The sequence below is a fragment of the Oreochromis niloticus genome, linkage group LG3, assembly GCF_001858045.2.
Source record: "Oreochromis niloticus isolate F11D_XX linkage group LG3, O_niloticus_UMD_NMBU, whole genome shotgun sequence".
NCBI lineage: Eukaryota > Metazoa > Chordata > Actinopteri > Cichliformes > Cichlidae > Oreochromis > Oreochromis niloticus.
Genome location: NC_031967.2, coordinates 52,043,560 through 52,069,733, shown reverse-complemented (window position 1 = coordinate 52,069,733; position 26,174 = coordinate 52,043,560). Strand labels below are relative to the sequence as shown.

The 26,174-nt window shown below is 40.0% G+C and overlaps 1 protein-coding gene across 7 annotated transcripts; it reads left to right on the top strand.

Annotated features, from left to right (window-relative positions):
- The first annotated feature begins 5,451 nt into the window (after positions 1–5,451).
- Positions 5,452–26,014, top strand: LOC102076097 (zinc finger protein 79). 7 transcript variants are annotated; one of them, XM_013277163.3, is made up of 10 exons: positions 5,464–6,006; positions 6,402–6,482; positions 7,188–7,342; positions 13,953–14,061; positions 14,257–14,492; positions 16,940–17,007; positions 20,490–20,575; positions 21,713–21,948; positions 22,285–22,391; positions 24,183–26,014. In XM_013277163.3, exons 1-10 carry the CDS (start codon positions 5,691–5,693, stop codon positions 25,471–25,473), a joined length of 2,685 nt encoding a protein of 894 aa, XP_013132617.1. In that variant the 5' UTR covers positions 5,464–5,690; the 3' UTR covers positions 25,474–26,014. The 7 variants fall into 7 exon arrangements, with proteins under 7 accessions (XP_005459181.1, XP_013132619.1, XP_013132617.1 ...); XM_013277164.3 differs by having other exon boundaries at positions 5,465–6,006; positions 7,203–7,342; positions 24,180–26,014; XM_013277162.3 differs by having other exon boundaries at positions 5,465–6,006; positions 24,180–26,014.
- Positions 26,015–26,174: the final 160 nt, after the last annotated feature.

Here is a 26,174-nt window from a genome sequence, read left to right as displayed (position 1 = left end):
CATATAAATATATATACGTATGTATGTATATATATATATGTATATATACAGAGAGGGAGAGATATTTGTATAAATCTAAAATCTAAATACTTGATTTCTGGGGGATTTTTTGGAACTTAATGAAAATTAGTTGAAAAGTTGTACAACTTAGAAAAAGCTGTCAACAAAAGAGAAGAAGCAACATCTACATCTTTAAGATTATTTATTGTCATTATGTTGCTAGAACATAAAAATTTCAGTGGTTCCCTCGGTAATAAAGAAAACACAAAAAAGATAAATACGTTTGGGTTGTTTTTGGTATATTTTCTATGCTCAAAACACAGAGGTGTGGACTCGAGTCACATGACTTGGACTCGAGTCAGACTCGAGTCATTAATTTTATGACTTTAGACTTGACTTGAAAAAAGCTTGTAAGACTTGTGACTTGACTTGGACTTTTACACCAGTGACTTGGGACTTGAATTGGACTTGAACCTGTTTACTTGAAAAGACTTGATATTTTACCCAAATCTAAAATTTAACATACATATTATATAAAAAGTGCGGACCATTAATTCACTTTATTCATTCATTCATTCTTACCACACTCTGTATGTATGTGAGCGTGGGCTGTAGCACAGCCAATCAAATTAACCAGATTTGAAAAAAACAAGAACAAAAACGCTCGAGCCAAAAATGCTTCCAAGAGTAATTTCTTTCGGGTACATAAACTACGAAGTAGTCAACAAAAAACGAAATGCAATATGCAAAACATGCAAGCTGACTTAGCTAACTTCATCTTATTAGCAAATGTTCTTCGGGCTACGTTGATGATACTGTTTGGCTTTAACAGGTATGATATGTTTGTCATGCTATTTTAAATCCGGTCCTGCAAGCGCATCCAAGAATAACATGCAACTTGTTAGCTCAGAACTGTCGGTGAATGGTGAGCAGGGTCCGTTTCAGAAAGTGGGTTCTGTAGCTGTACTCAGTCTCTCTCCGTCTCCTCCCCATCATTAACCCCGTAGATTTAACCCAGTTTAGACTGACAAATATTTATTTTACCATCACATCACAATTCAAAATCACTGTGTTTAATTTGCAATTAGTGTATGGTCGTGTTTAACTTTTGCATGTCTGAGCCTGGGAAAAAATTTTTTTTTGGTTAGAAAATCTGGCCCACCTTAGTGTGTAATTGAGTAGTCCTGCTATACATGGCCTTTTTCTTCTGTCATTTATGTCAATACATCAAATAAAATACTTTGATCTTATATTATTAGCTGTTGTTTATTTGCAAAGGTTATTCTCTTTTTTTTTTTTTTTTTTTTTTAACCTGTCCCGTTTGGTTCTTTTGCCATCAGAATTATTGTCTAAAGGCGAAGAAAGATGCCCAACGGATTTACTTTACCAAATGGACCATCCCAGCCTTGCCGTATTGGTCTATTTGATTCACCTTTTATTGTTTATTTTATTTTCACTTGCTGAATACGGGACAGACTTGACTGGTGGAAAGAAAGGGGAGAAAGAAAGAGGGAAAGAAAAACAGCTGAGAAGAGGGACGGGGAAAAAGGGCAAAAACCAAAAACCAACAGAATAAGCAGACAAAAAATACATATATCGATCACCTGGATCACCTGTTGAGAAAGAAAAAAGAAAGCAAGCAGAAGAAAACGAGAGTAATAAACAACATCACAATGATATATGGGAATATGACAGTAAATACTAAATATTAAACATTATTGTGCAGCACGTGAGATCGACAGCGCACAGTGTGCTTTGAGGTAGGAGCCAAAAAGGGTGTAGTTTGTGTGTGTGATCACCCGTGTGTGCACCTGTGAGCATGAACGCGCTTGTTTTTAAAAGGTTCCTTCATGTAATGATCTGCTAGAGGGTGTGGGGGGCCACTGCCCCGTCCTCCAGGGCATGAAGCAGGTATGGAGGAGATCAAAACTCCAGACATCCAGAGGCCCCCAGAACACAAGAGACCAAGGAAGACCAACAGAGGGGCAGCCGCGCCACTATCCCAGAAAGAGCTGAGGAGAGCCCCAGATGAGGGGTCACTCAGCAGCCGCGGAGCAGAAGCCGGGGGGGGTTGCAGTGACGTGCCCGTGAGCTCCGCCGGCAGCCAGCTGTGCCTGAGTGACCGAGCCCCGGGCCGAGAGGCCAAGGGCACCCCATCCCCGAAGTGGCCCGAGCGAGCCCCAGGCTCCAGGCCCCGATAAGCAGCCGCCAAGGAGTGAGCCGGTGGGTACCTGGGCGCCCACCCCGGACACAAAGAACCACCAACGCACCGATGTCTGAGGGCGTCTGCCACCGGCAGGGGAAGTGGTGGGGGGAGATGGGCCTCCAAACCTTGGAGGGCCTGAGATGTCCCCAGAGAGGTGGCGTCTGATACCCAACCTGACATATAGACACAGACAAACAGGCACACACAGATACAAACATCTATTCCCACCCTCATGCTCTCATATACAATTACTCAACACTCACCCAACGTGGAGACGGACATAAAGAGACGCTGTACACACAATCACACTCCCCAAGCGTACTCTAAGCCCCGGGTCTAGGTACCCTTGCCCCTGGAGGGGGAAACTGCGCCCAGACCCAGGTGGTGTTACCCTTTTCCCTGCGGTGGGGAGAAGCAGACTGCCCCGACTCCGCAGCAGCAGGGAGGCCCCACATTCCAGACCCCAGTCGGACGGCCAACTCCTCCTCCTAGCCCCCCCGCTCCAGCAGGCCGCAGAGAACGGGGGTGTAGGAAGACTCCAAACCTCCCTCCACCCGCTCATATGTAGTGTTGATGTATGTGTGTTCTAAGGTGCATTTAAAACCCAGGAGGGCATGGAGCTACCTGCCAGAGCAGCAGGTAAGCGTATAGCCCCTCCTGCTAGCCCTCAATGTCTACGTGTATTTAAAATTGAGAGGTGGGCAACGACGCCAGGGGTGAGGTGTACACCCTGATGGTAATTTGGAATCCGTGTAGCATGCCCACCCCCAAGATCCTATATGTATGTGTAATGAGAGTGTGAGTAATGTGAATGTCTAAGTTGTGGGATAAAATTGAGGCGGAGGCAGCCAGAAGGGGACAGAGGGGGGGGATGTCTCCTCTGCACCCTGGTGACACACCCCTACCCCAAGGCCCTGCATGTGTGGGTGATTGTGGTGGAGCGGGAAGAGGGAGGCAGCTGGAGATGGGGAGGGAAGGAAGGGAGGGGCAAGTGACCCCTCCCTGGGGCCAGCTCCCCGCTGACCCCAGTAGGCACCCCCATACTCTGCAACCCGCCAGGGAAAGGGGGCCCAGGCCCATCCGGACCGGGCCCAGTGCAGCAACGCCGCCCAGCCCCACAGAGCCCGGGACAGTCCACCTGACCCCACCACAGAGAAAACTGCACCCACCCCATCATCCACTCATCTTCCAGACTACACAAGACAATAGACGCCCAGGCTGAGATCTTCCTCCACCTCTCCTGTATCTCCCCCTCCTGCAGAGAGAGTTCCTGAAGAGAGGAAATCTCCTGCAGGATTTGACAACCTCCCCACCAGTTGAAGAGCCCCCAGGTGGTTCGATGCACAGGCGGCACCCTGCGCCAGGACTGGGCCCCCATACACCCACCCGCCCACAACCCCGGCAACATACCAACCAGGACCCAAGCCCTGAGGCTTGGCCAGGGCCCCAGCCCAGAGACGGAGTGCCCCCAGAACCTCACGCCCATCCCGGACCCACCCAGGGGCAGCCAGGCTACCAGGTCAGTAACCCACGTCCGTCAGCACAGACCCTCCCCTAGCCCTGCTGCACGCAGCCACGAGGAAACCGTCACCTAAGAGCCAACAGAGCCCCTAATGCAAAGGTTATTCTCAACACGGATGCTAGACAAAAACGGCGTTTTCTACAGACAGCCTAGCATACGCTCTCCACTTGCGAGTGAAAAAAGAAAAACACCCCTTCCCTATTGGTGTTAGAGTTTACCATGTCAGCCAATCAAAAAAATGATAAGGCAACATGTGAGATTTGGTTGTTTAGGGAGAAGGGGAAGTTTTTAGGAGTGACACCCGCGACTGAAAGCGGGCGAGCGAAAGAAAGAGAGAGAGAGAGTTTTCATATGTGAGACATTAGTGACGTTTAGCGTGTTTGGAGGCTATAGTTAGTTTGTTGTGTAGTTATTGTTTTGTATTGTGTGTCGGTTAGACTGCTGAATTTCATATTTGATCTAAAAAAGCTGTCAAAGGCAGATTCCAGCGTAAACGCTGTCTCCACATAGAAAACTGGACTGTTGCACCTCCAGTTGTCAGACCTGCAGGGTTTAGGCCTGTGGTGTTCTCCTCTGTCTTATACTGAACACAAACTACATTTTTTGGACTGGCACAAATAATTTGTGTGCCTTCTTATTTGATGCAGCACACCTGATTGTTCTGTAAATAGATTTAAATGGTTATATAAAAAACGCCTGAGGCCTTGGCTGCATTTTTAGGTAAATAGTACCATATAACTTTGTTGTTTGCAAAACTTGTGCATAATTTTTAGAAATGTACAATTTCTATTTGCATTTCAAGTTATGAAAATGATTCATTAAACATGTAAAAAAATATAACTTTTTTCTACTCGGATTCTGAATTTTTTGTCTGAATTTAGATCAACTGTGCTAATATAGTATACCAAAATGAAAAAAATAACTCAAATTTCAGATATTTGAGGTTGTGCTGTAAATAATGATACCAAACAAGGCAAGAAAAACATATTTTAAAAGTGAAATATAGAAGTAAAATCAAAAGTAGTCAAGAACGGCCAATTATACCCTGGACCCCAGAGGGTTAAAAAAAAGACTTGAAAGGACGTGAAATTCAAAGTTTTGGACTTGGGACTTGACTTGAAAGTTGTCTGTCTTGACTTGCGACTTGACTCTGACTTGCTTGACTTTACTTGAGACTTGACTTGGGACTTACTTCAGACTTGCAAAACAATGACTTGGTCCCACCTCTGTCAAAACATCAAGAGGCACAGTGTTGATGAGGTATCAGCTGAAATATATATACCAGGTTATACGTTCATGGAAAACCAATTTGCACCACAGGATGGTGCGTCAATGTTAACCTTTGAAATTTAGAGTTATTATGTCATCTTGAAACTTGTTTCTTCTAAAGATATTGAGTCGAAATTTTGAGATAATTACAAAAGTGGATGAAAAACAAAAAATATTGTGTTTCTCATTAGTGGAAACTAGCTCCCATAAAAGTCTCTTGAAGAAGGAAATATTAAAAGTTAAAAGAAGAGCAGTATACTGTACATCGGAAAACATGAAAACATCTATTGATAAAAGCCTGACAAAAAGGAGAAAAAAGAGAAACTTTAAGGGGATTATCTTTACTCTGGCTTAACTTTTGTTGCATTTTTTAATTGACAAATTTAAGAAAAATTACTTTACAGTGATATCTGTTTAAAAGAAAAGCAGAGAAAACTTTTGAATGAACACGCTTTTTGTTAATTGATATGAATTGAAACGGTTATTAATGCAATTTCCGTGTTAATTAGAAACAGAAATATCAAGGACACTAGCTAATAATAAAAAAGTTTTTAAAGCAAACATTCTGAGAATAATCTTTGTAAAATAATTATTACATTATTAAAACTGGTTGAGTTGTTGAATCGTTACTGAAAGCTGTCCGGATAGAGTGATCAGAAAAGGATACAGCTGTTGTTTCTCCCCGGACGCGATATGTGGCTGCACCGTAACGGTCTCAACATCTTCAACCTCAAAACCGTGAAAAAACAAACAAAGAAAAACATGTTTTGCTGGACGAGCAGCAGCGTGGGCTCGGAGCCGCTCGACGGCGTCGCTAACATGTCTAAGAGCGACATACTGAGAGGAATCATCACTGAGAAACTGAGCACAGCCGCCCGGGAGATCTTAGCGGTGGTGGAGAGGACGATAGCTGACTACGAGGAGGAGGTCGCGGGCTTCAGACAGGAGATCGACCGGCAGAGGAGACTGCTGGAGCTTCTGCAGCCTCGGGTCAAGCTTGAGAGAAGAGGTCAGCAAAGTTCTCGTTATGGATGTGCCGAACTTTCTTTCCAAAACTACACATTTGACAAAATTACACATTTATACTCACTAACTGGCAAAGAAAAAGATCAAAACATCTGAAACGAATGATACACAAATTGTTTTTATGACGTAAACAGAAAGATTTTTGTGAATTGGGTGGGTTTGGTCACTTTCACATTCTGTACACAGCACTTAATGTAGAAACGGACAGACAAAGTGAAGGTCCTGCTGTGCAAAGGTGAACCAGTCTTTTAGATCAAAACAGCTAACAACCTCGGAATCTGTCTTATATTTACCTTATTACGAATATTTCACTATAAATATTTTTTTTGAGTTCTAGGCCCTCTTAATTTAAAAAAAAAAAGTATTTTGTTTTTAAAGAGTTGACACCAGAGCTGCACAGCTGTGACGTATTGATGGAAGCCAGTCTCGAGGAGAATGAGCATCACACGCAGCAGTCAGGTGTGTTTCTGAGGAGGTTTTGCATTAGAGATTTTGTGTTGTAAAATACAGATGAAGTAAAAGAGGAGTTGGAAGAGTGTTAGAGTGCTGGTTCGAAGTTATGAGATTTGCACATAAACTGCATTTTTTAAATTCATATTTGACGTAGAATTCCAACATTTTTAGAATTGAGTTTGTAGTAAAAAGCCTTTATTTTAGTAAGTTAAAGACATTAAAAAATGCATCAGCTTGCACCTCTTACAGCAGGGGTGTCAAACTCCAGGCAGGTTTTAGATATCACCCTGGGTCAACACACCTGAATCAAATGATTATTTCATTACCAGGCCTCTCGAGAACTGGAGGTAATTTAGCCATTTAAATCAGCTGTGTTGAATCAAGGACACATCTAAAAGCTGCAAGACACCAGCTCTCGAGGCCTGGAGTTCGACACCTGTACCTTACAGGGTGTAGTGATACAAAAATGCTAACAGAACAGTTACAGCTGCACTCAGTACAGCTGAGCAACACTAAACAGCATATAAGAAAGCAAAGTGTATGTTTTTGTTTAGAGCGCAGCAATTTCCTGCTGTAAAATGTAGGGTAAATTGGGTTTTGCTTCAGTGCACGCATAGAAATTGTAGAAGTGTATGCAGATCTTGTAAAAATTTCCTTTAGTGCTCAAACAGTCCTCTGATGTAAAACTCAAACATTGCTGTGTTAAAACAGACATTCTCTGTCCAGATGTGAAGGACACTGTGAACTCAGGTCTCCCGGTGTACGATAATGTGGACGAGGAGGGGGTGGAGATGCCATTTGTGCAACCAGACACAAGCTCCACACAGCATGAAGAACATCTTAAGGAACCAGATCATCAAATACCTGTAAGGTTCGAAATTCACATATCTATCTTAGATATGTGAAAATGTCAAAACTTAAAATTATTCAAGTCAGCTCTCGTGTGATTTATACTGAAAATGAAAAATTTTGCAGTAATTGGTTATTAATTAGTTTGAGTTGAGACATAAAGTGAAAACCTGGCCGAAATGCAACACAGTCCAAAACCGATTAAGTATTTAGATATATTACCAAGTGTGTCTACATAAGCTGTAATTGCCTCAAGCAGCTTTCAGTCCAAATCTTATAACTTGGCACTCTAGATCAACCTGAAGGTCATCTGAATGTATTCTCCAAGGTTTTTAATTAACGTTCTTGTCAACTAATTGGTAGAGTACATTTTGAGGCCCTATATCTTTTTCAATAAGGCCCTATATCCCTACCCTACCTTATTGAGTCTTTTCTACCAATTGGTTTACATCTGTATTGCCAAAAAAATCCACCAAAAGGCACTGTGACTTAAAAAGAATAGACCGAGAAGGGTCTGGCTGCAGCCGCTGTGGGGTGCCATATTACCTCCACAGTAACCGGAAACACGTGACCTGCATGGATACAGTGGAAACCTTGCAAGTGGATCGTAAAGGTTGGGACAGAGTCTTTCATATATAAATTTGCCTTTAGCAATTTCATAATTCTAGGAATCATCTAGTTTGCTTACATTGATCATGTTGGCACTTTGCGTTACAGCAATGGGCATTTTTAAATTTAGTTTTTTTATCGTGCTCCATGGCAGAGAAACACACAGATATGTCCGTTTACTGGCCCTGGTTAAAGTAAGAGAGCTGGATTAAGGGCTTCTGTGGGTGACATGGCAAAAAATACACATTTTGCGTTAGAATATGATTTTTTTGTTGGCATCAGAGATGGAAAGTAACAAAGTACAAATACATCATTACTGTACTTGAGTAGAAGTTTCTGGTATCTGTACTGCTACACTTTCTTGTGCCTACTTTATACTTCTACTTCTTACATTTTAGCATGACCTGTACTTTGTACTCCCTACATTTTCAAATCAGGGTTATTACATTACATCTGCTTTTTTGTTGCCCAGATTTTAGTTAGCCTCTGTTAAATTGTCTGTTATATGTCAATAGATACGTATGTCACAAATAAAAGCGTATTGTAAATTATGTTTTTGTAAAGAATTTTCTCCCCAAATCTATTACATGCTAACTGTAATGTGTTATTTCTGCTAAAACCTGACACTAAATGTGTATACGGTGTTTATCTGTTTCTCTCTGTTTTAGATGCACATATCAATTTGGAATTCTGCCTCAAAGCCAGAATTACAGGAATGCACCACGTGTTGCAGAAGACTTTTTCACTGCCCTCTGTGCCCCACTTTCAGCCCTACTGTCAGGGCAGTGATTGAGGAGCATATAAATGGACACATTAAAAATGCTTTGCCTTTTAAAGGTATGTTAGTATTATATATACCTTATAGTTAAAGTTATAAATATGCACTTCTTTTTAGTACTTCTGCATTCTCTTTGTTGACTTAAAAGTTGCTTTTCACATTGTACAGTTCAGTGCATTCATCAGCAAGAGAAAAATGTGTTTTCATTAAATACATTTTTTGTTCCTGTTCACTACATTTCTTGACAGCTCTTGTGATCCATACCATTTTGCTTTTATTATTGAGCATCGCTTGGATATTTTTCTTAACATGTACACTCTGATTGTTAGATAAATGGATTCCATTCTATATAACTACATTTAAATTACATGTGGTTTTTTTGTCCCTTACAGATAAAATGATATGCCGGTGCAGACTGCCATGTAGGACAACAGGACACTTTCACTGTCCTGTCTGTAACATGACAATCATACGGCGTGGGGATATGGCAAGGCATTTATTGTCATGTCAGCATTCTTCAATAGCTAGTCAGCCACCACTATCAGGACTGCTCCCCACTGCACTCTCCAAGGAGCCCCGTCGCCCTCTCATTGTCTTCTCTCCAGCATCTAAACCATTTTCTGAGTCTTCGGTAGAACATGCTTATGCTCTACCCTCTGTGCTAAATAAAGTCCATGAAAATGAAATGCACTCACTGTGGTCTTAGTCTTCTTTAAAAAAAAAAAGGCCTCAAGGCTCACATGATGAGGAGGCATTCAAACAGATCATTCAAACAGATCAATAGATGTTTGCCTGGCCTGGCATCTGCAGTATTTTTGTGTAGAGGGACTTCTTCCTCTTTGTTTTTCAGTTTGCAGAGGACATGGAGCTCTTTTTAAATGTGCTGACGAGCAGGGACTATGGGTCAATGCGATGTTTGACATTTAATGGAGAGATGAAGGAACTGGCTGTTTGGGTTTTGTTTTTTGTTTTTTTTAATGTGTTGTTAGGTTGTTGTTTTGTTTTTGTTTTTTTTCAGTGTACAGAATTCCAATTAAAGTTATTTCAAAATGTTGTTTACTTGTTTCCATGTCCATACTTACAGTAAAACATTACAGTGTAAATGTAACAGCATTGTTTTATATTGTTTTATTGTTTTATACTTGAAACTTCAAATTTAAAAGCTTAGAGTTGCTATTAACATTAATGTATTACCCTGTAATCAATAACATTTTTATACATTTTATGCATTAAGCCTCTGGGCTTTGTGCTGGCCATTTGTAGCCACTTCACTTTTATTTATTTATTTATTACCATTTTTGCATCAAATATTACATAGACTGCAGTGAATTTATTGAGCTTTGAGGTTCCCAGTCAAACGTAGCTTTGAAGCACGTGCTAAAAGAACTCTTGTACTTTTCATAACAAGATACCATATGCAAAATATTAACACTCAAAAAAAATCATAGGACAGTTCAAAGCTGCAGCACAAACAGCAAAAAATACTGTTTGTATATGTGTCGGGGAGTTTATGCAGGTGCACAAAGGACTACCGCTTTAAGTAAGTCTAACAGCTTCTTTCCATCTTTTCTTTCTGAAAAGATGGAAAGAAGAGCATCACTGCTCTTTTCTACAATCTCCCGGATGTCTTGGAATACATTGCCTTTGTCCAATGGAAACCGCTTCACAGTAGTAGCAGTCCTCTAAAACCTACAAATGAGTAATGATCCTGGAAGAAATGGGGCACACACTAGTGACTAATATAAAATAGATGAAGTATACAAGAGAATAGAACAAGAACACAAATAGCCAGGGGTAAAAAAACCCCCCAAAAAACATATATATATATATATATATAAATGCATGCAACAACTCCACATCCACAAGAAAATAACAGAAATATAATGTGTTTTATTGTAAACTTACATTTATGGATAATAAATTTAGCTAAAAGTATTAACAAAATATGGGATACATCACAAAAACAACATTTCTCGTGCGACGTAACTGAAGTCACGTGTTTCCGGTTACTGTGCAGGTCACAGTATGGTGCTCCACAGTGGCTGCAGACAGGTGCTCCTGGATTAACCTGTTTAAGACCCTTGTTCACAGGAAGTTAATGAGTTGAGCATGCTCAACTCTTTTTTTTTTTCTTAAAAAAAAAAAATTTAAACGTAGGCATAATTTTTAAACATTGTACAATGTCAAAGGTTTTACTAAACATATAGTAATATTGTGAAAGAAAGCTAATGTTATGAGTAACGATGGAACGATCTGATATTACGTATCGGTATCGGTCCGATACTGATCTAAATTACTGGATCGGATATTGGAGAGAAATTAAAAATGTAATCCGATCCATTAAATATCACGAAAGCACCTCACAAAACTTGCGACATGGGGTAACTCATAGTGGCTGTGGAATGCGAGACCTCTCGGCAGTCTGGTTGAGCATTTGGAGCCTCGCTACCAAACCGGCATTTCATCTCTGAGAAAGTTATCCCATAGAGAAGTAAAGCAAGTGTGTAAGTTCATCTCTGAATGTTTGTGAAGCATTCCAGCGTTAAGCTTAACAACCGATATGTGGAGTGACTACCTCTTCTCTCCCCCTCCCTCTCCTGCTGCTACTTCAATCATGAAACTGATCAATGATCAGCTGATCGGCTTTTCTGTCGCGAGTCCGTCTCTCTTCTTTGTTTTTGGCCCACTTCTCATCAGAAAGAGGAAACCAGCGGCTGAACAACATCAGCACGTTAAGCTTGATAAGCTGTTGTTAGAATTTATTTAATATTACTTTCTACACTAGGATCCTTTTCTACATAGCTGACGGCTGGTAACTGTGCAGGGGCGGATCTAGCAAAGTTTACCCAAGGGGGCCGATAGGGCATGAACAGGGAAAAGGGGGCACAAAGACATACTTTTCTTTCTTATTCTCATTTAAAATGTCTAGCTTTTAATAAATAATTATCTGAATCTTACACCCAGAGTTTTAATGTGATGTAAAATGTATAGAAGTCCATTACTGTATATAGTAACCATTAAGTTTAATATATACCCTAGTAAGCTATAGTACTTTTTCCATTGGGAAGGTACCATCTGTGCAGTCTGCAATTCTGTTGAAGAAAGATGTTGAATCTATTTATTTTAATTAATTTTTAATTTAATTATTGTTGAAAAATAATTGATTTCTCTGCATTGTTTTTTAACATGTTCATTAAATTAAAGTTGATTGCGTCATAAGGCGGAGGGTGGGGTGGTTCCCTATTTTTTTTTTTTTTTTGCTAGGAGTTGGCAACCCTATTAGTTAGGTTGCTTAATATTTCCGCTAAGTACTCTTTAAAATACCAGAATAGGGAGGATGGAGTAGGTTTAAATTTATTAGATTTATCAGTATTTCTGAACTATGAAATAGTTTTTGCATACAGATATAACAGAATAGCTTTAGCGTTTGTTTTTTTTAAAAACTTGAGTATGAACTTATACAAAGTGCAGCAAGATATTAAAAAAAATTGTTTTATTGATTAAAAAACACACTATATCAGATTCATATCGGTATCGGCAGATATCCAAATTTATGATATCGTTATCGGACATAAAAAAGTGGTATCGTGCCATCTCTAGTTATGAGATTCAAATATTTTTTAAAAACACGTTACCAAATGATTGATTTGTCCATTTATGATAAGATATGATAAGGTAAACCTTTATTAGTCCCTCAAGTGGGACATTTGCATTGTCAAGAGTTATGACAACTTGGGACACTTCACTGTGAAAACCAAGGCCGTTATAACCACTGTCCAAAGGTATTGTCAAGGTGGAAATGTCAGAAGTGCAAAGTGTTTCTGTGCCTGAATGCCCACCAGCAGTGCTTTGTTGCACATCACCAGAAATAAAGGACATCTAACACCTCTAAATTGCAGTTGCAGTTGGTTCTGTAGCACAACAACTCTCTTGTACTTGTTCTGTCTAGTCTGCTGCTAAGTTACAGAAGTTTATAACTGATTTATTAAGCTTTTAAAAATATTTTTGTATTCAGTTTTACCCTTAATGAAAATCTCAACCATTGGGTAGAGGCCTATGTTTAAAAAAAACTATGGCGTTTCAAACTATGTTTGAAAAAAAAAAATCTAAACTTTGTTACTGTTGTTCTAAAGGAATAAAAAATGCAAAGAAATATTTTTTTAATTGCAGTTTTCTTGATGTGAATCTCAAATGGTTAAAAGAATTTATAGAATTACAAAGACAAAATCTCAGAACTTACACAGCCTTCAGTCCATTTAAAAATATAGATATAGAGTCTGACCGATACCAACACCATTATTTGTTGTTTTGAAAATTTGTTATATATATTTTTAGACACATGAAACATAAACAGACGCTCAACCATAAAAGGCCGATGGGGTGTTGTCATCACCCCCACTGGGTGGGTGGCATGGACACACAAGTGTGTACCCTGCCTGTTGCCCAGCTGGGATAAGTTCCAGCCCTCCCGTGACCCTTGTCCACCTCCAGCTGGAGGCGTAGCTGCTAAAAATCTCTAACTAAATCTCAGTGACCTGGAACACAACTGTTTTCACTTTTAAAATTTTAATTTATCAGCCGATCTAAATGTCAATACAGATATATCAGGAAATTTTTTATATCAGTTGATATCTCAGCCCCACCAATACGTTGGCTGAACTTTAGTAGATGCTACAACAGGAAAGAGAAGTATGTTCTTCTGTATGGGTCAGAATTCCAACTCAGCATTTGCATCACAAGCTTTAGAGATGTACCAAACTCTGACATAGACAACATGTGAGACTGTTGTTCTCTTTGCAAGAATAGATGTTACCGCTACTGTTTCAGGAAATCTCACTTTCAAACACAGGCACTAGTAGCTAAAATCGTGAGTCTACATCCCACTCAGAAGGGCTAGAATTAAAATTTTAAGTGTTTTTTTGTATTTACCATTAGGATAAAGGGATGGTGAACCATTTTTTTTCACTTGAGTTAAATAACAGCAAAGACATTCACCTTTTTATTCATCCCGAAATGTCGATTCTAATCATCTGAACAGAGTCGACTTTTTGGTATTTCCTTACCTGGATGACTGAGCATGCATCAAGGCTTTTTAGTCATGTTTTGTGGTTCAGTTTGTATTTAACCAGGCCAGAAGTCAGAGTGTGCAGACCTCTCAGTTCTATTTTGTTTGTTGTCTAATGTATATTTTGAGCTTTTATCAAGAGATTATCTGTAAATAAACTTGTTTGTGCAATCAGTTTGAAACGAAGAGGCCCAGCAAAGCTCTGACTGGAGGCACGCAGACCCTTCCAAATTTCCGGATCCGCATCCTGGAGGATTCCCAGACCGAAGTACTCTCTAACCTTGGTATACTTCAAGATCTTTGTTCTTCAGATATGTTTTGTATTTTTGTTTTTTCTTACCAATATTAAATGTGTTTGAATGTAAAGAGGCCCAGCAAACTGTTTCAGAGTGACATTCATCGTTATTTCAGGACCTCCAGGTGGACTCTTAGGTTTTACAAATGGTCATGAAAGTGCCTTTTTTTCCCTTGTATTTCAGTGTTTAAGAAATGTCCGGTGCAGGATCTGAGGTGTCCTCCTGGTCTACAGGAGGACGACTTCCTGGAGCTGCTGAGGTCCGCCTTCCCTCAGCTAGGCTCTGATGAACCTTTGGACTTTTTTACATCCAGCACAAACAGGAGGCTCCAGCCTTTGCAAGTAGAGCCAAGGACCCCAGAGGTGATCTACAAGGCCATCAAGACTGCAGGAAGCTCGGCCCTCTACATCAGACCGAAGGTAGGTTGATACAGTTCTAAACAATTCATAAGAGGCATTTTGACACTTGTGGAGTGATGTTTTGTTGGGAAGGACTGCATTCTCTTCAAGATTCAAGATCCAAGAGCTTTATTGTCAATACAGTAGTATACAAAGTATACAGTGTACCAAAATGGATGATGTGTCTGTCATAGAGTTGGGAGCTGTCCTCACTATCCGCTGCAGAGACCTCTTTTCAGCGAGGGTGCAGTTCCCGTACCAGATAGTGATGTAGCAGGATGCTCCCAATGGTTCCCTGGTAAAATGATGAGAGGAGGGAGACTGGCCTTCTTCAGTTTCCTAAGAAAGTGAAGACATTGTTGGGCTTTCTTCATGATGGTGGTGGTGTTCAGGTTCTAGGAGAGGTCAGCTGATATGTGCACACCCAGGAACTTCACACTGTTGACCATCTCAACAGCAGATCTGTTGATGTGCAGTGGGGTGTGGGTCGTTGACCTCTTCCTGAAGTTAACAACCATCTCTTTAGTCTTCTGAACATTTAGAGACAGGTTGTATATCTGACACCAGTCCACCAGGTGTTGAAGTGTCATCCTGACATCTGCTGTGGACAGACAGAGTACTTGGTCATTGGGGGAGGGGCGCATCTTCCTTGCTGGCTCTTTGTTCTCTGCCTCAAAACGTGCAAAGAAGTCATTTAGTTGGTCCGACAGTGAGGGATCACTGCTGCATGCCGGAGGTTAGCGCTGGGCAATATGGCCTAAAATCCATATCGCGATATAATTTGAAGCACGTGCAGTAAAGATATATATCGTGATATAATCTTTTCTTCTGTATAACGTATTTTCCACACTATAAGGCACACTTAAAATCCTTTAATTTTCTCAAAAATCGAGAGTGTGCCTTATGTATGAATTCTGGTTGTGCTTACTGACCTCGAACCAATTTTGGCGTGCAGAAATCTGTTAAAAAATGTTTTAGTACAACTTTGGTAAGCCGCACTGCTTGATGGATTGTCAGAGCATTACGGTTGCCATAGTGAGGAGCTTCGCGGAGTAATCTGGGTCCAAAACTCCGTCCGCTCCGTCCGGTTACTGAAGTTGGACTACCTGGTATATAATGTTGTGCTACGTGATTGCTAGCGACACAGCTATGTTAGCATAACATTAGCACAGTGAAGCTGGAGGATGAACGCCAACTTTTTTTCCACTCGATAAAAGTTAACGTGAGGGATTCTGGTGGTTAGGGACAAATACAATCGCATAGCAGGATGCTATACACGGGCCAAACTTCAGTCAGGAGAACAACTGAGATTTTTCATCCACAATACAAGGTTAGTTATTAATATACTGCAACAACATGGGAATAGAGCAGCTGCGAGAGAATTCAACATTAATGAATCAATGTTACGGAAGTGGAGGAAGCGCAGTTGTTGGCTTTCCCCATATTTCAAAAGTGCTTCATCTCTTTGCTATGACTGTCGCCCGGCATAATTTGCAGATGATAATGGTTGTAGCCGCAGCAATGCTTTCGACCAAAACAGGCACAGCTTGATGATGTCATCAACATGCGCTATCGCGATAGAGCGGTACAGTCAAAATCTCTATCGTTGGCCAAATTTATATCGTTTCTATCGCCCACCCTACCGGAGGTGTTGGCTTATAGCCCGTGATTGTTTGGATGCCATGCCACATGCACCGAGTATCCTTTGTACTTGTGAAATGTGTGTTGATCTTATCTGCATACTGCCGCTTTGCCTCTTTGATGGCCTGTGATAGGTCTGCTCTGGCTGTAGTGTAAACTTCTCTATTTTTGGACTTAAAGGCAGAGTCTCTGATTTTCATCAGGTTGCGTAGCTTTGCAGAGAACCGGAGTCTATGGTTTGCATAGATGATGACGGTCTTGAACACAGTGACATCCTCAATGCATTTGCTGATGTAGCTGGTAACTGAGGTTGTGTACTCCTCCAGGTCCACGGCGTCTGAGTATGTAGCAACTTCTCAAAACATATCCCAATTTGTGCATTCAAAACAATCTTGCAGAACAGATATGACCCCCTCTTGCCAAGTTTTCACCTCTCTGAAGGTTGGAAGTCTGATCCGTTTGTTGATGGGTCTCTTAATGGCATTTTCAGAATAAATATTCAATAATTTTGCCTGTTCAGACATGTTCTGATTATTTTCATACCAATTGGGTTGTATTTTTACCAATTAGTGCATATTCATCTGGCATTGTTATATCAACAGGGTAACAAATGTTTTAGACATTTAGGGTCGTTTGTTCAGTACAGGAGATTTTTTGCAATTGTGTAAGTTTTTCCATAGAGACCGAATCATTTGGAAGCTAAAGCTTTCAAATGATGAAATGTTATGTCAGTTGGTGCATGTTTTTTTTCTGTTGGGGAAACTAAACACTGGCTGGCTAGTAATGGTAAGGTTTGAGATGTTTTTCCGCTGTGTCTGTTTCTCCAGAAACAAGATGACAACTCCAGATCCAACCCTGCAACACCATCAGCTGATGGAGCAAAATATATCAAAAGGTAATCAAACTAACCAGAAGCAGTATATGTTAAAAGAATGCTTAAGGAATTGGGGTTGGTTGACGTGTGCACACTCACTGGAAAAGAAATATACTTTTTTTTTCACATTCCCACCATATGTATTCAAGACTGGACTATTTTTTTATGTGACACTTTGATAAGCATAAAATTTTAAATTGTGATATAGGGGTGAGAGATATTTCGGACCATGCAGGGGTGTACCTGACACTCCATTTGGATTCAGATCGCAAAGAGACTTTATGAAGGCTTAATACTAGCCTACTACATGATGTAGAATTCAAAAAGTTTGTAAAAGAAGAATTTAAGGAATACATAGAGTACAATAACAATGGTGATATTTCTCCTAGTATTTTATGGGATGCAGTGAAGGCAGTTCTTAGAGGGAAGCTAATTTTGTGGTCCTCATATAAAAAAAAAGGAAAAAGAGAAGTATCTAAAAGACCTTACTATGAGACTGAAACACCTAGAATCAGAACATATGAAAAATTATAGAAACACAACAGATATTAAATAGGTTATATGATGACCAAATAGACAAAAGGGCTAAACTCATTAAGCAGAATTATTATGAAAATGGTCCCAAATCTAAGAGACTCCTTGCTTGGAGGATATGGAAACAGCAGGCTGACAGATTTATTTAGAAAATTAAAAACCCAGCAAATGATAAGATATGTCATGACATGAAAAGAATAAAAGAATCTTTTGTGACCTATTATACCCGACTGTACGCAGAACCACACATGATAGATGTGCCCTCTGTTAATCTATTTCTTTCCTCACTTGATTTACCATCGATAGGAACAGAACAAAATAGAAGATACACAAAGAATAACTACGGAGGAGATTAACGGGGGGGGATACCACCATCCTGGAAACGAGCACTTATTTCAGTAATTCCCAAAGCGGGTAAAAATAGAACAGAATGTGGTTCCTATAGACCCGTATCAGTCTTGAATATCGACTATAGGATATTTGCAACAATATTAGCTAAATGGTTGGAATTTATAACTTCAGAACTAACAGATGCAGATCAAACAGGTTTTGTTCGAAATAGGCAAACTCATGATAATGTGAGGCGGGCTCTCCATCTAATAAATAAAATGAAAAATATCGAATCAGTAGCTGTCAGTCTTGATGCCGAAAAGGCGTTTGACTCTGTCTGCTGGAATTATCTTTATTTGGCCTTAGAGAGATTCGGTTTTAACAGCCAAATCATCAGATGCTCACAGTCTCTATACAACTCACCCACTGGATTAAAATTAATGGTGATTTAACAGATACACTACAACTAGAGAGAGGCTGCCGTCAGGGATGCCCTCTGAGTCCCCCTCTCTTTGCGCTATTCATTGAGCCCCTGGCGCAAGCTATCAGGGAATCTAAAGACATTAAAGGTGTACTAATTAACAATATAATGTATAAAGTTGGTCTATGCTGACGATGTTCTCATAATGCTAACTAACCCGGAAATCAGTCTGCCTAATCTTTTTTCATTATTGAAAACATTTGGCATATATTCCAGATGTAAATTAAATTTACAGAAAACTCAGATTCTCTTATATAATTACCGACCACCACAAGACATTCAAAAGATAGCCAAGTTTAACTGGAGTAACACCTCTAGAAAATATCGAGGAATTCATATACCCACAGATCTATCCGACCTCTATGAATGCAATTATGTCCCACTGACATCAGAAATTAAGGCAGACCTACAGCGCTGGTCATTATTGCCAATGAATATGCATAATCAGTACTACTTAAAAATGAATCTTTTGCCAAAGCTTCTCTATTTGTTCCAGGCGCTGCCTATACACGTACCCTCCAAGCAATTTAACGATTAGAATAGGATCATCTCTAATTTTATTTGGGCCAAACAAAAACCAAGAATAAAATTTCAGACGTTACAACTGCAAAAGGACAAAGGTGGATTCACTCTGCCATGTCTTGAGGACTATTATAGGGCTGCACAGTTACGAGTGATGATTGGGTGGTGTGATCCAATGTGTGAGGCTAAATGGAAGGAGATAGATCAATCCTACTGTGAGACACCGCTTCAATCACTGCTTGGAGATCAACCACTCATTAAAAGACATATAGATGCAGACCTGCTCCCGGCACTAATGAAAGTGCCCATAGAGATACGGCATAGGATACTCAAATATGAGAAAACTGAAAAAAGTGCCTGGACTTACGATTCGGATTTTGCACCTGCAAACATGGATAAGAGATTTATACAGTGGTCACATAAGGGTATAACAGGCTACTAGAAGTTTACAGATAAAAATGTACTAAAAGACTACCAGCAATTCCACAGAAGTTTTTACTTGGAAAGACAGGATTTCTTTAGATACCTCCAGCTGAGGCACCATTACGACAGAAACATAAAATTCCTAGAAGAGGAGGACACGGGCTTGGTTAAAATCTTCCTTGACTCTTGTAAGGGGAATGCACCAAAGAGACAGATATCCAGATTATACAAATGTTTACAAAGATGTAGGAATAATGACACAACATATATCCGAGCTAGATGGGAAGAAGAGGCTGAAATAATAATACATGACAACAACTGGTTCAATATATGTAAGGCTGTGGTAATGACCTCAAGCTCAGGTCTATGGAGGGAATTTGCATGGAAAAACACAGTGCGTTTTTTTGTCACGCCTAATGCTAAGAGTAAACAAAGTAAAGACCCCGACAAGGCTCAGTGTTGGAGAAACTGTGGATGTGTATCTGCAGGACATTTTCATAGTTTTTGGGAATGCGCTAAGATTGTCCCCTATTGGCTAGTAGTGATCAAAGAAATCAATACCGTGATGGGCTTGAACTTGGCCCCTGATTTCACTGTGTTTTATCTATGTGATTTGCCACAAGGACTGAGGAATTCAGACAAATATCTTTTATTGATACTATTGGCTGGTGCAAAGAAAGCCATAACTCGCAAATGGCTAAACGTGGATCCACCGTCATTCTTGGACTGGATAGGCATTAGGAAATTTCTCACTAAGACTTGCTGCCGATAAATTTGAGAAATACTGGAAAAAATGGGACCTTTACTTAAATGGAAAAATATTATAATTTCTGGTACCATGTATCATTGCTGTAATTCACTTATTTGATCTGATTTTACCATAAAGGGATATGTCTTTTTTTTGTTTGTTAGGCTAGATGCTCTGTGCTTGTTGGGGGTCTGAATGTTTTGTAAAAGATATACAGGACTGTCAATAAAAATAAAGTGTAAAAAAAAAAGGTAATCAAACTAAAGAGGGCATCACTTGTGCGCTCTTGTGTATTTGCTGGCTCTAAAGACGTATAGCACTGCTGCACCAAACCTAGAGCCAGTCATACATTTTGGCCACGTTTTGTTGTAAAAAAATTGAAAACACAATGCTGTGACACTTTCAGCCTATTAAAGCCATTAAAACATGTATTTTCCTTCTTCTCTGCGTGTTTGCGTTTGATAGGGTGAAATACAATGACGCAAAGACTCCTATAGATTTCCGGATCCGCATCCTTGAGGACTCTCAGATTGACACGCTCTCGAACACTGGTATGGTCATGTTCTTCATTATGGAGCTAAAATGATTAGTCGATTAGTCCTAGAGGCTGGCAAACTATGATTGCTAAATAAAAATATATGTACAGTGGTGTGAAAAGGGGTTTGTCCCTTTCCTGATATGATATTTTTTGTTTGTCACACTTGAATGTTTCAGATCATCAAACATAGTTTTAGACAAAGATAACACAAGTGAACACAAAATGCAGTTTCTAAATGAAGGTGTTTATTATTAAGGGAGGAAAAAAATCCAAAATGTGTGAAAAAATGATTTCCCCTAAACCTAGTAACTGGTTGGGCCACACTTAGTAGCAACTGTAATCAAATGTTCTTGATAACTTGCAAAGAGTCTTTAACGGCGCTGAATTTTGGCTCACTCATCTTTGCAGAATTGTTGTAATTCAGTTGTATTGGAGGGTTTTCGAGCATGAACAGCCTTTTTAATGTCATGCCACAGTCTCATAAAGATGTTTTCTGGCAAAACTGAGATGTACCTTTTGCTCAGCAGTGGTTTTCGTGTTGGAACTCTACCTTGCAGGCCATTTTCCCCCTTAATAACAACACCGTCATTTAGATGGGCGACCGTGGCTCAAGAGTTGGGAGTTCACCTTGTAATCGGAAAGTTGCCAGTTCGAACTCCGGCTTGGACAGTCTCGGTCGTTGTGTCCTTGGGCAAGACACTTCACCCGTTGCCTACTGGTGGTGGTCAGAGGGCCCGGTGGCGCCAGTGTTCGGCAGCTTCGCCTCTGTCAGTGCGCCCCAGGGTGGCTGTGGCTACAGTGTAGCTTGCCATCACCAGTGTGTGAATGTGTGTGTGAATGGGTGGATGACTGAATGTGTAAAGCGCTTTGGGGTCCTTAGGGACTAGTAAAGTGCTATACAAATACAGGCCATTTACCATAGAGCTGGAAATCGGGAAGGGGGCAAACAATTTTCCACATCACTGTATATATTCCACAGCTTGATGAGGTTTTCTTGGACTGTGGTTGATCACTCTGCTATTTTTTTTTTTGTTTTCTTTTGTTTTATAGACTCAAATAACTGTTAAATAACTGTTAGTCAAATAACTATTTAACTGTTAGTTTCTTTCAGGTTTTAGATCCATCAAAGGTTGAACTCTTTTTATTTCAGTGTTTAAGAAATGTCCGATGCAGAATCTGACGTGTCCTCGTGGTCTACAAGAGGACGACTTCCTGGAGCTGCTGAGGTCCACCTTCCCTCAGCTGGGTTCTGATGAACCTTTGGACTTTCTCATATCAAGCTCACACAGAAGGCTCCAGCTGTTGCAGATAGAGCCAAGAACTCCAGAGGTGATCTACAACGCCATCAATGCTGTTGGAAACTCGGCCCTCTACATTAGGCCAAAGGTAGGTTGATACAGTTCTAAACAATTCATATGAGACATTTTGACACAACATTTACATTTGTTAGCACATAATTTCTGCTTTTCTGTAGAGCAGCAGCTTTCACAATCTGCTTTGCTCCTAGCTTGTCGATATTTTTGAGTCAGGTGATTTTCTAGCAAGGAAGTAACATCTGAAATATGGTTCTTACTGGCTTGTAAATGTCTGTAGTTGTGGGTTGACTAGAAGAAGAGAATTTTTAAAAAGACGGTTGAATTTAAAAAATCTAATCTAAACTTGTACTTTTGTTGTTTTGGTAAATAAATTTGTAAAAATAATTTGTGGAACTAACCCTTACAGACAGGGAAGGAGGAAGAGAAGACCCTTCACTCTTTACAGACAAATGTCGACCCAGTGTCCAGTGATGCCGAGGCACTAAGAAGTGTTAAAGCTAAACTGCTTTCCAGGTAATTTAAAAAACTGATAAAACAACTGAAATTAAAGAGATTTGCTACTGATATTTTTTTTACAAAGGCTTTTACAAAAACGTCTTCTGAAACAATAAAAAAGAAAATGAACAACATGAAAAAAAATCAGTTGTAGCCAGATGACACCATAACTTACTTTATTATTATGCTTAATTAAATTAATTAATATAAAGAAATGCATATGTCATTTTACTAACAGGAGTCAACTGAAAACTAAAGATGGCGAAATCTGAGAAAAGAAAATGGCTCTAGAATTCGCAATTTACAGTTTTACAGGTGGAAATTTTTCTGCAATTTAATTAATGAATTTAATTAATTAATTAAGATATATAAGTCTAAGATCTAGTCTAATCTCCTAGTTTCCTAGTTTTGTGTTTTGTTTCCTGCATTTAGTGTTCGTGTTTCACAGCAAATAAAGCTGCCATTTTGAGTGTTAGACGTTAAATGTCTCAGTTTGTAAGGGACAATTCAGATGACCTTTATTGGATCCCAGTGATCTCTGGGGCCCTCAGACAATGTCAGTTAACACAATCCACCGTGCCATCTGCAGATACTAGCTAAAGCTCCGTCATGAAAAATAAGTCATATTTGAACATGGCCCAAAGGTGCCATCGTGTCCTGTGGGCCAAGAGTCATTCAAAGAAGTCCAAATTTAATATTATTGTTGGTGATCATGAACGTTGCGTCCGCCAGGGAGACCATCCATCGTGTTATCAGCGTTCAGTTCAAAAGCCAGCTTGTCTGATGGTAACGGGGTGCATAAGTGCACACGGTGTGCTTGTTTTGGAAGGAACTATGAAAGCTGATAGGTATATAAAGGTTGTAGAGCAAGATATGCTCTCCTGGGAGGAAAACTCTTTCCTTTTTTTGTGCAAATTTTTGTTTTGCAACAACATGTGACTAAAAACCAAGCCCATTAAATATTAAGTGTTTTTCGAGATTGGATTACAGTGGTCCCTCACTATAATGCGTTTCATTTTCGCGGCCTCGCTGTTTCATGGATTTTTTGGGCGCAATTTTGCATGCTTTTTTCACAGCACATTTTGTTCTATGTCCTGATCGACTGTAAACCATTGTCAATCAATCTCGTATCATGTCTCCAGTACAGTACAGGATGTGTTCAGCTTGTCAAATTTACATAAATCTTCGCTAGCAGAAGAAAGCAAACACAACAGTGTCGACGTTAAAGGCACCTGCAGTAGCACCCAAAAGGCAGAGGAAGATGCTAACCATTGCACAAAAAGTTGGACTTCTGGACAAGCTAAAGGAAGATAGAAGTTACCATATTTTTCGGACCATAAAGCTCACCGGATTATAAGGTGCATTAAGCATAAAAAAAACAACCAAACAGTCAGATAAGTCAAACTTTACTCAACTCATTCTTCTTCCATTGATTCATTAATGATGAATTCTCTGGCAGCTGCTCTATTCGTATGTTCTGCACCTGGATACTGGACTGATTTTTCTACAAAGGTTTGAACTTTGAGAGTGTTTAAACAAGAGAGAAAAGTGTGAAAATGTTCATGCCTGTCTGAGAAAAGTATACAAAGTGTGTAGTGAGGGGTTTTACAGCCTTAAAACATCTATAATATTTGTAAAAAATAAAGCTTACCAGTTTGCGAATTTTACCTATTGCGGGTTATTAATAGAATGTAATTCCCACGTTAAACGAGGGACCACTGTAATTGGGATTCAGTGAACGCTTAAGACTTTGTCTTAAAGTCATTTCGAATTTGCACAAAGTAACTACAAATTTATGTTCCTCAGCAGCCCAACTCAGCATGACGATGACACCACAGTCGATGTTCTGGCCACCAACTCAACATCAGAAAACCAGGACCTGCGAACTGAAGAAGATGTTAGTGACAGCGAGGTTAACTCCAGTGATGGCATGAATGAAGATGAGATGTTGGATGGAGACGATGACTGGAAACCTGATCCCAAGCCGCAACTGCCAAAAACAAAAAAAGAAAAACAAACAAAAAAGAAGCAAGTAGCCAAGTGTTGGATAAAGAGGTTTAAGGGTAAAATTTCCTGTAAAGTTTGTGGAGTTGAGTACACTCACCTGGCCAGTTTGATGAGACACATCTGGAGTCATGTGGATGAGCCGCAGAGTGTTTGTGGAGTTTGTGGAAAGACTTTGGAGTCTGTGGAAAAGTTGAAGGAACATCTTCAAAATTACCAAAAAACTTACAAGTGTTTGATTTGCGGGAAGTCTTTCTACTCCAGAAAGAGCTTCCGGAGCCATGTGTCTTTTCACACAGCAAACAAGCTGTTCAAATGTAACGTTTGTAGCAAAACCTTTCCTCGAATGTCTGCCCTGAGGATTCACCGTTTGATTCATGGAGAGGAGAAACTATACCAATGTGATATATGCCCCAAATCATTTGGTCTTAAGGGACAGCTCACAGCTCACACCAAAACCCACACCAGAAAAGAGCGATACCACTGTAAGATTTGTGGTAAGTCTGTCTCTGATCGCAGGGCTTTGAGCCGACACAAGCTGACTCACACTGGTGAGCGGCAGTATTGCTGCCACATCTGCGGAAAGCAATTCAGACTTCAATGGTCTTTGAAGACTCATGAGAAGATTCACACAGCCAGAGACCAACCGTACCTCTGCCACATCTGCTGCAAAACCTTCACGACAAATCAGACCCTGAAGGCTCACCTGAGGACGCACAGCAACGAGAAGCCTTTTGTCTGTGTCACATGCAATAAAGGTTTTGTGAGCAACGGCGAACTAAAGAAACACTTGCGAGTGCACAGCGGTGAGGCTCCATACGGCTGCACCATATGTGGACGCTTTTTTAAACAAAGGGCTGCCCTAAACTCCCACGTCAAGATCCATGCAGGCATCAAACAGTTTGTGTGTGAGATCTGTGGGAAGGCGTGCTCTCGCAAGGCACACCTGAAGATTCACATGAGGATCCACAATGGAGAGAGACCGTATCAGTGCACATTATGCGAGAAAGCCTTCACTCAGAGCCACTGTTTGAAATCACACATGAAGATCCACCAGCCCGAAGAACACAAGTCCGACACTCAGTCCACGCTCTGAGAGAAATTTTAGCACAGGGTTTTAAAAATCAGTCAGTTAAACATTTTAGTTTCCCAAGTTCATGTGCTACAACCTTTTATATTTGTTTGTTTTCTTAAGTCAAAAAAGTATGGAAGTGTTAACGAATTTTTCAGACTACTTTTGGATAGTTAAATATAAATGTGATTATGATGGCCTCACTATGGTGAGTTTTCCCTGAAAAGGAAAAATTCTGTGTATTAACAAAAAATGAGTGACTTATTCAGTTATTGATGATTTCTTTTTGAGATTAATTTTTTTTTTTTTTTTTTTTTTACCAAATATGTAGATGAACATTTTAATTTTCCTTTTTCAACTTGTGTTACTTGACACTGCCAACTAAGGTGGAGTCAAAAAAGTAGTTTATGTTCTTCTGTTGAGCAAATCCTTAACTCCAGACTTTCTATCCATAAAAATTCTATCCATCCATCAAACCAGTTCCGACTTGTGGGTGCTGTCTGAGGTCTATCCCAACTATCAGAAGAGGAAGAGGATGGATGAATGGATAAATATAATTGTTACAGTGCCACCTTGCCTCAGTTGCTGTAGTGTTAGCAATTACAGTATGATTTTTTTCCAGATGAGTCTTGTTAGATACCGAGGTAGGCTTTAGGGTTTCACTTGTCTGGAACAGCAAAATGTTACAAATCGTACTGTGTGAACTGTGTGCTTAATTTAGATAG

What these genes read in the sequence shown, in the direction of transcription:
- LOC102076097 (XM_013277162.3), top strand. Translation starts at nt 5,691, where the DNA reads ATGTGGCTGCACCGTAACGGTCTCAACATCTTCAACCTCAAAACCGTG. An exon ending in AACCAGATCATCAAATACCT is followed by an intron (nt 7,343 to 13,952) that starts GTAAGGTTCGAA and finishes TTGTGCAATCAG; the next exon opens with TTTGAAACGAAGAGGCCCAG. An exon ending in TGACACGCTCTCGAACACTG is followed by an intron (nt 20,576 to 21,712) that starts GTATGGTCATGT and finishes TTTTTATTTCAG; the next exon opens with TGTTTAAGAAATGTCCGATG.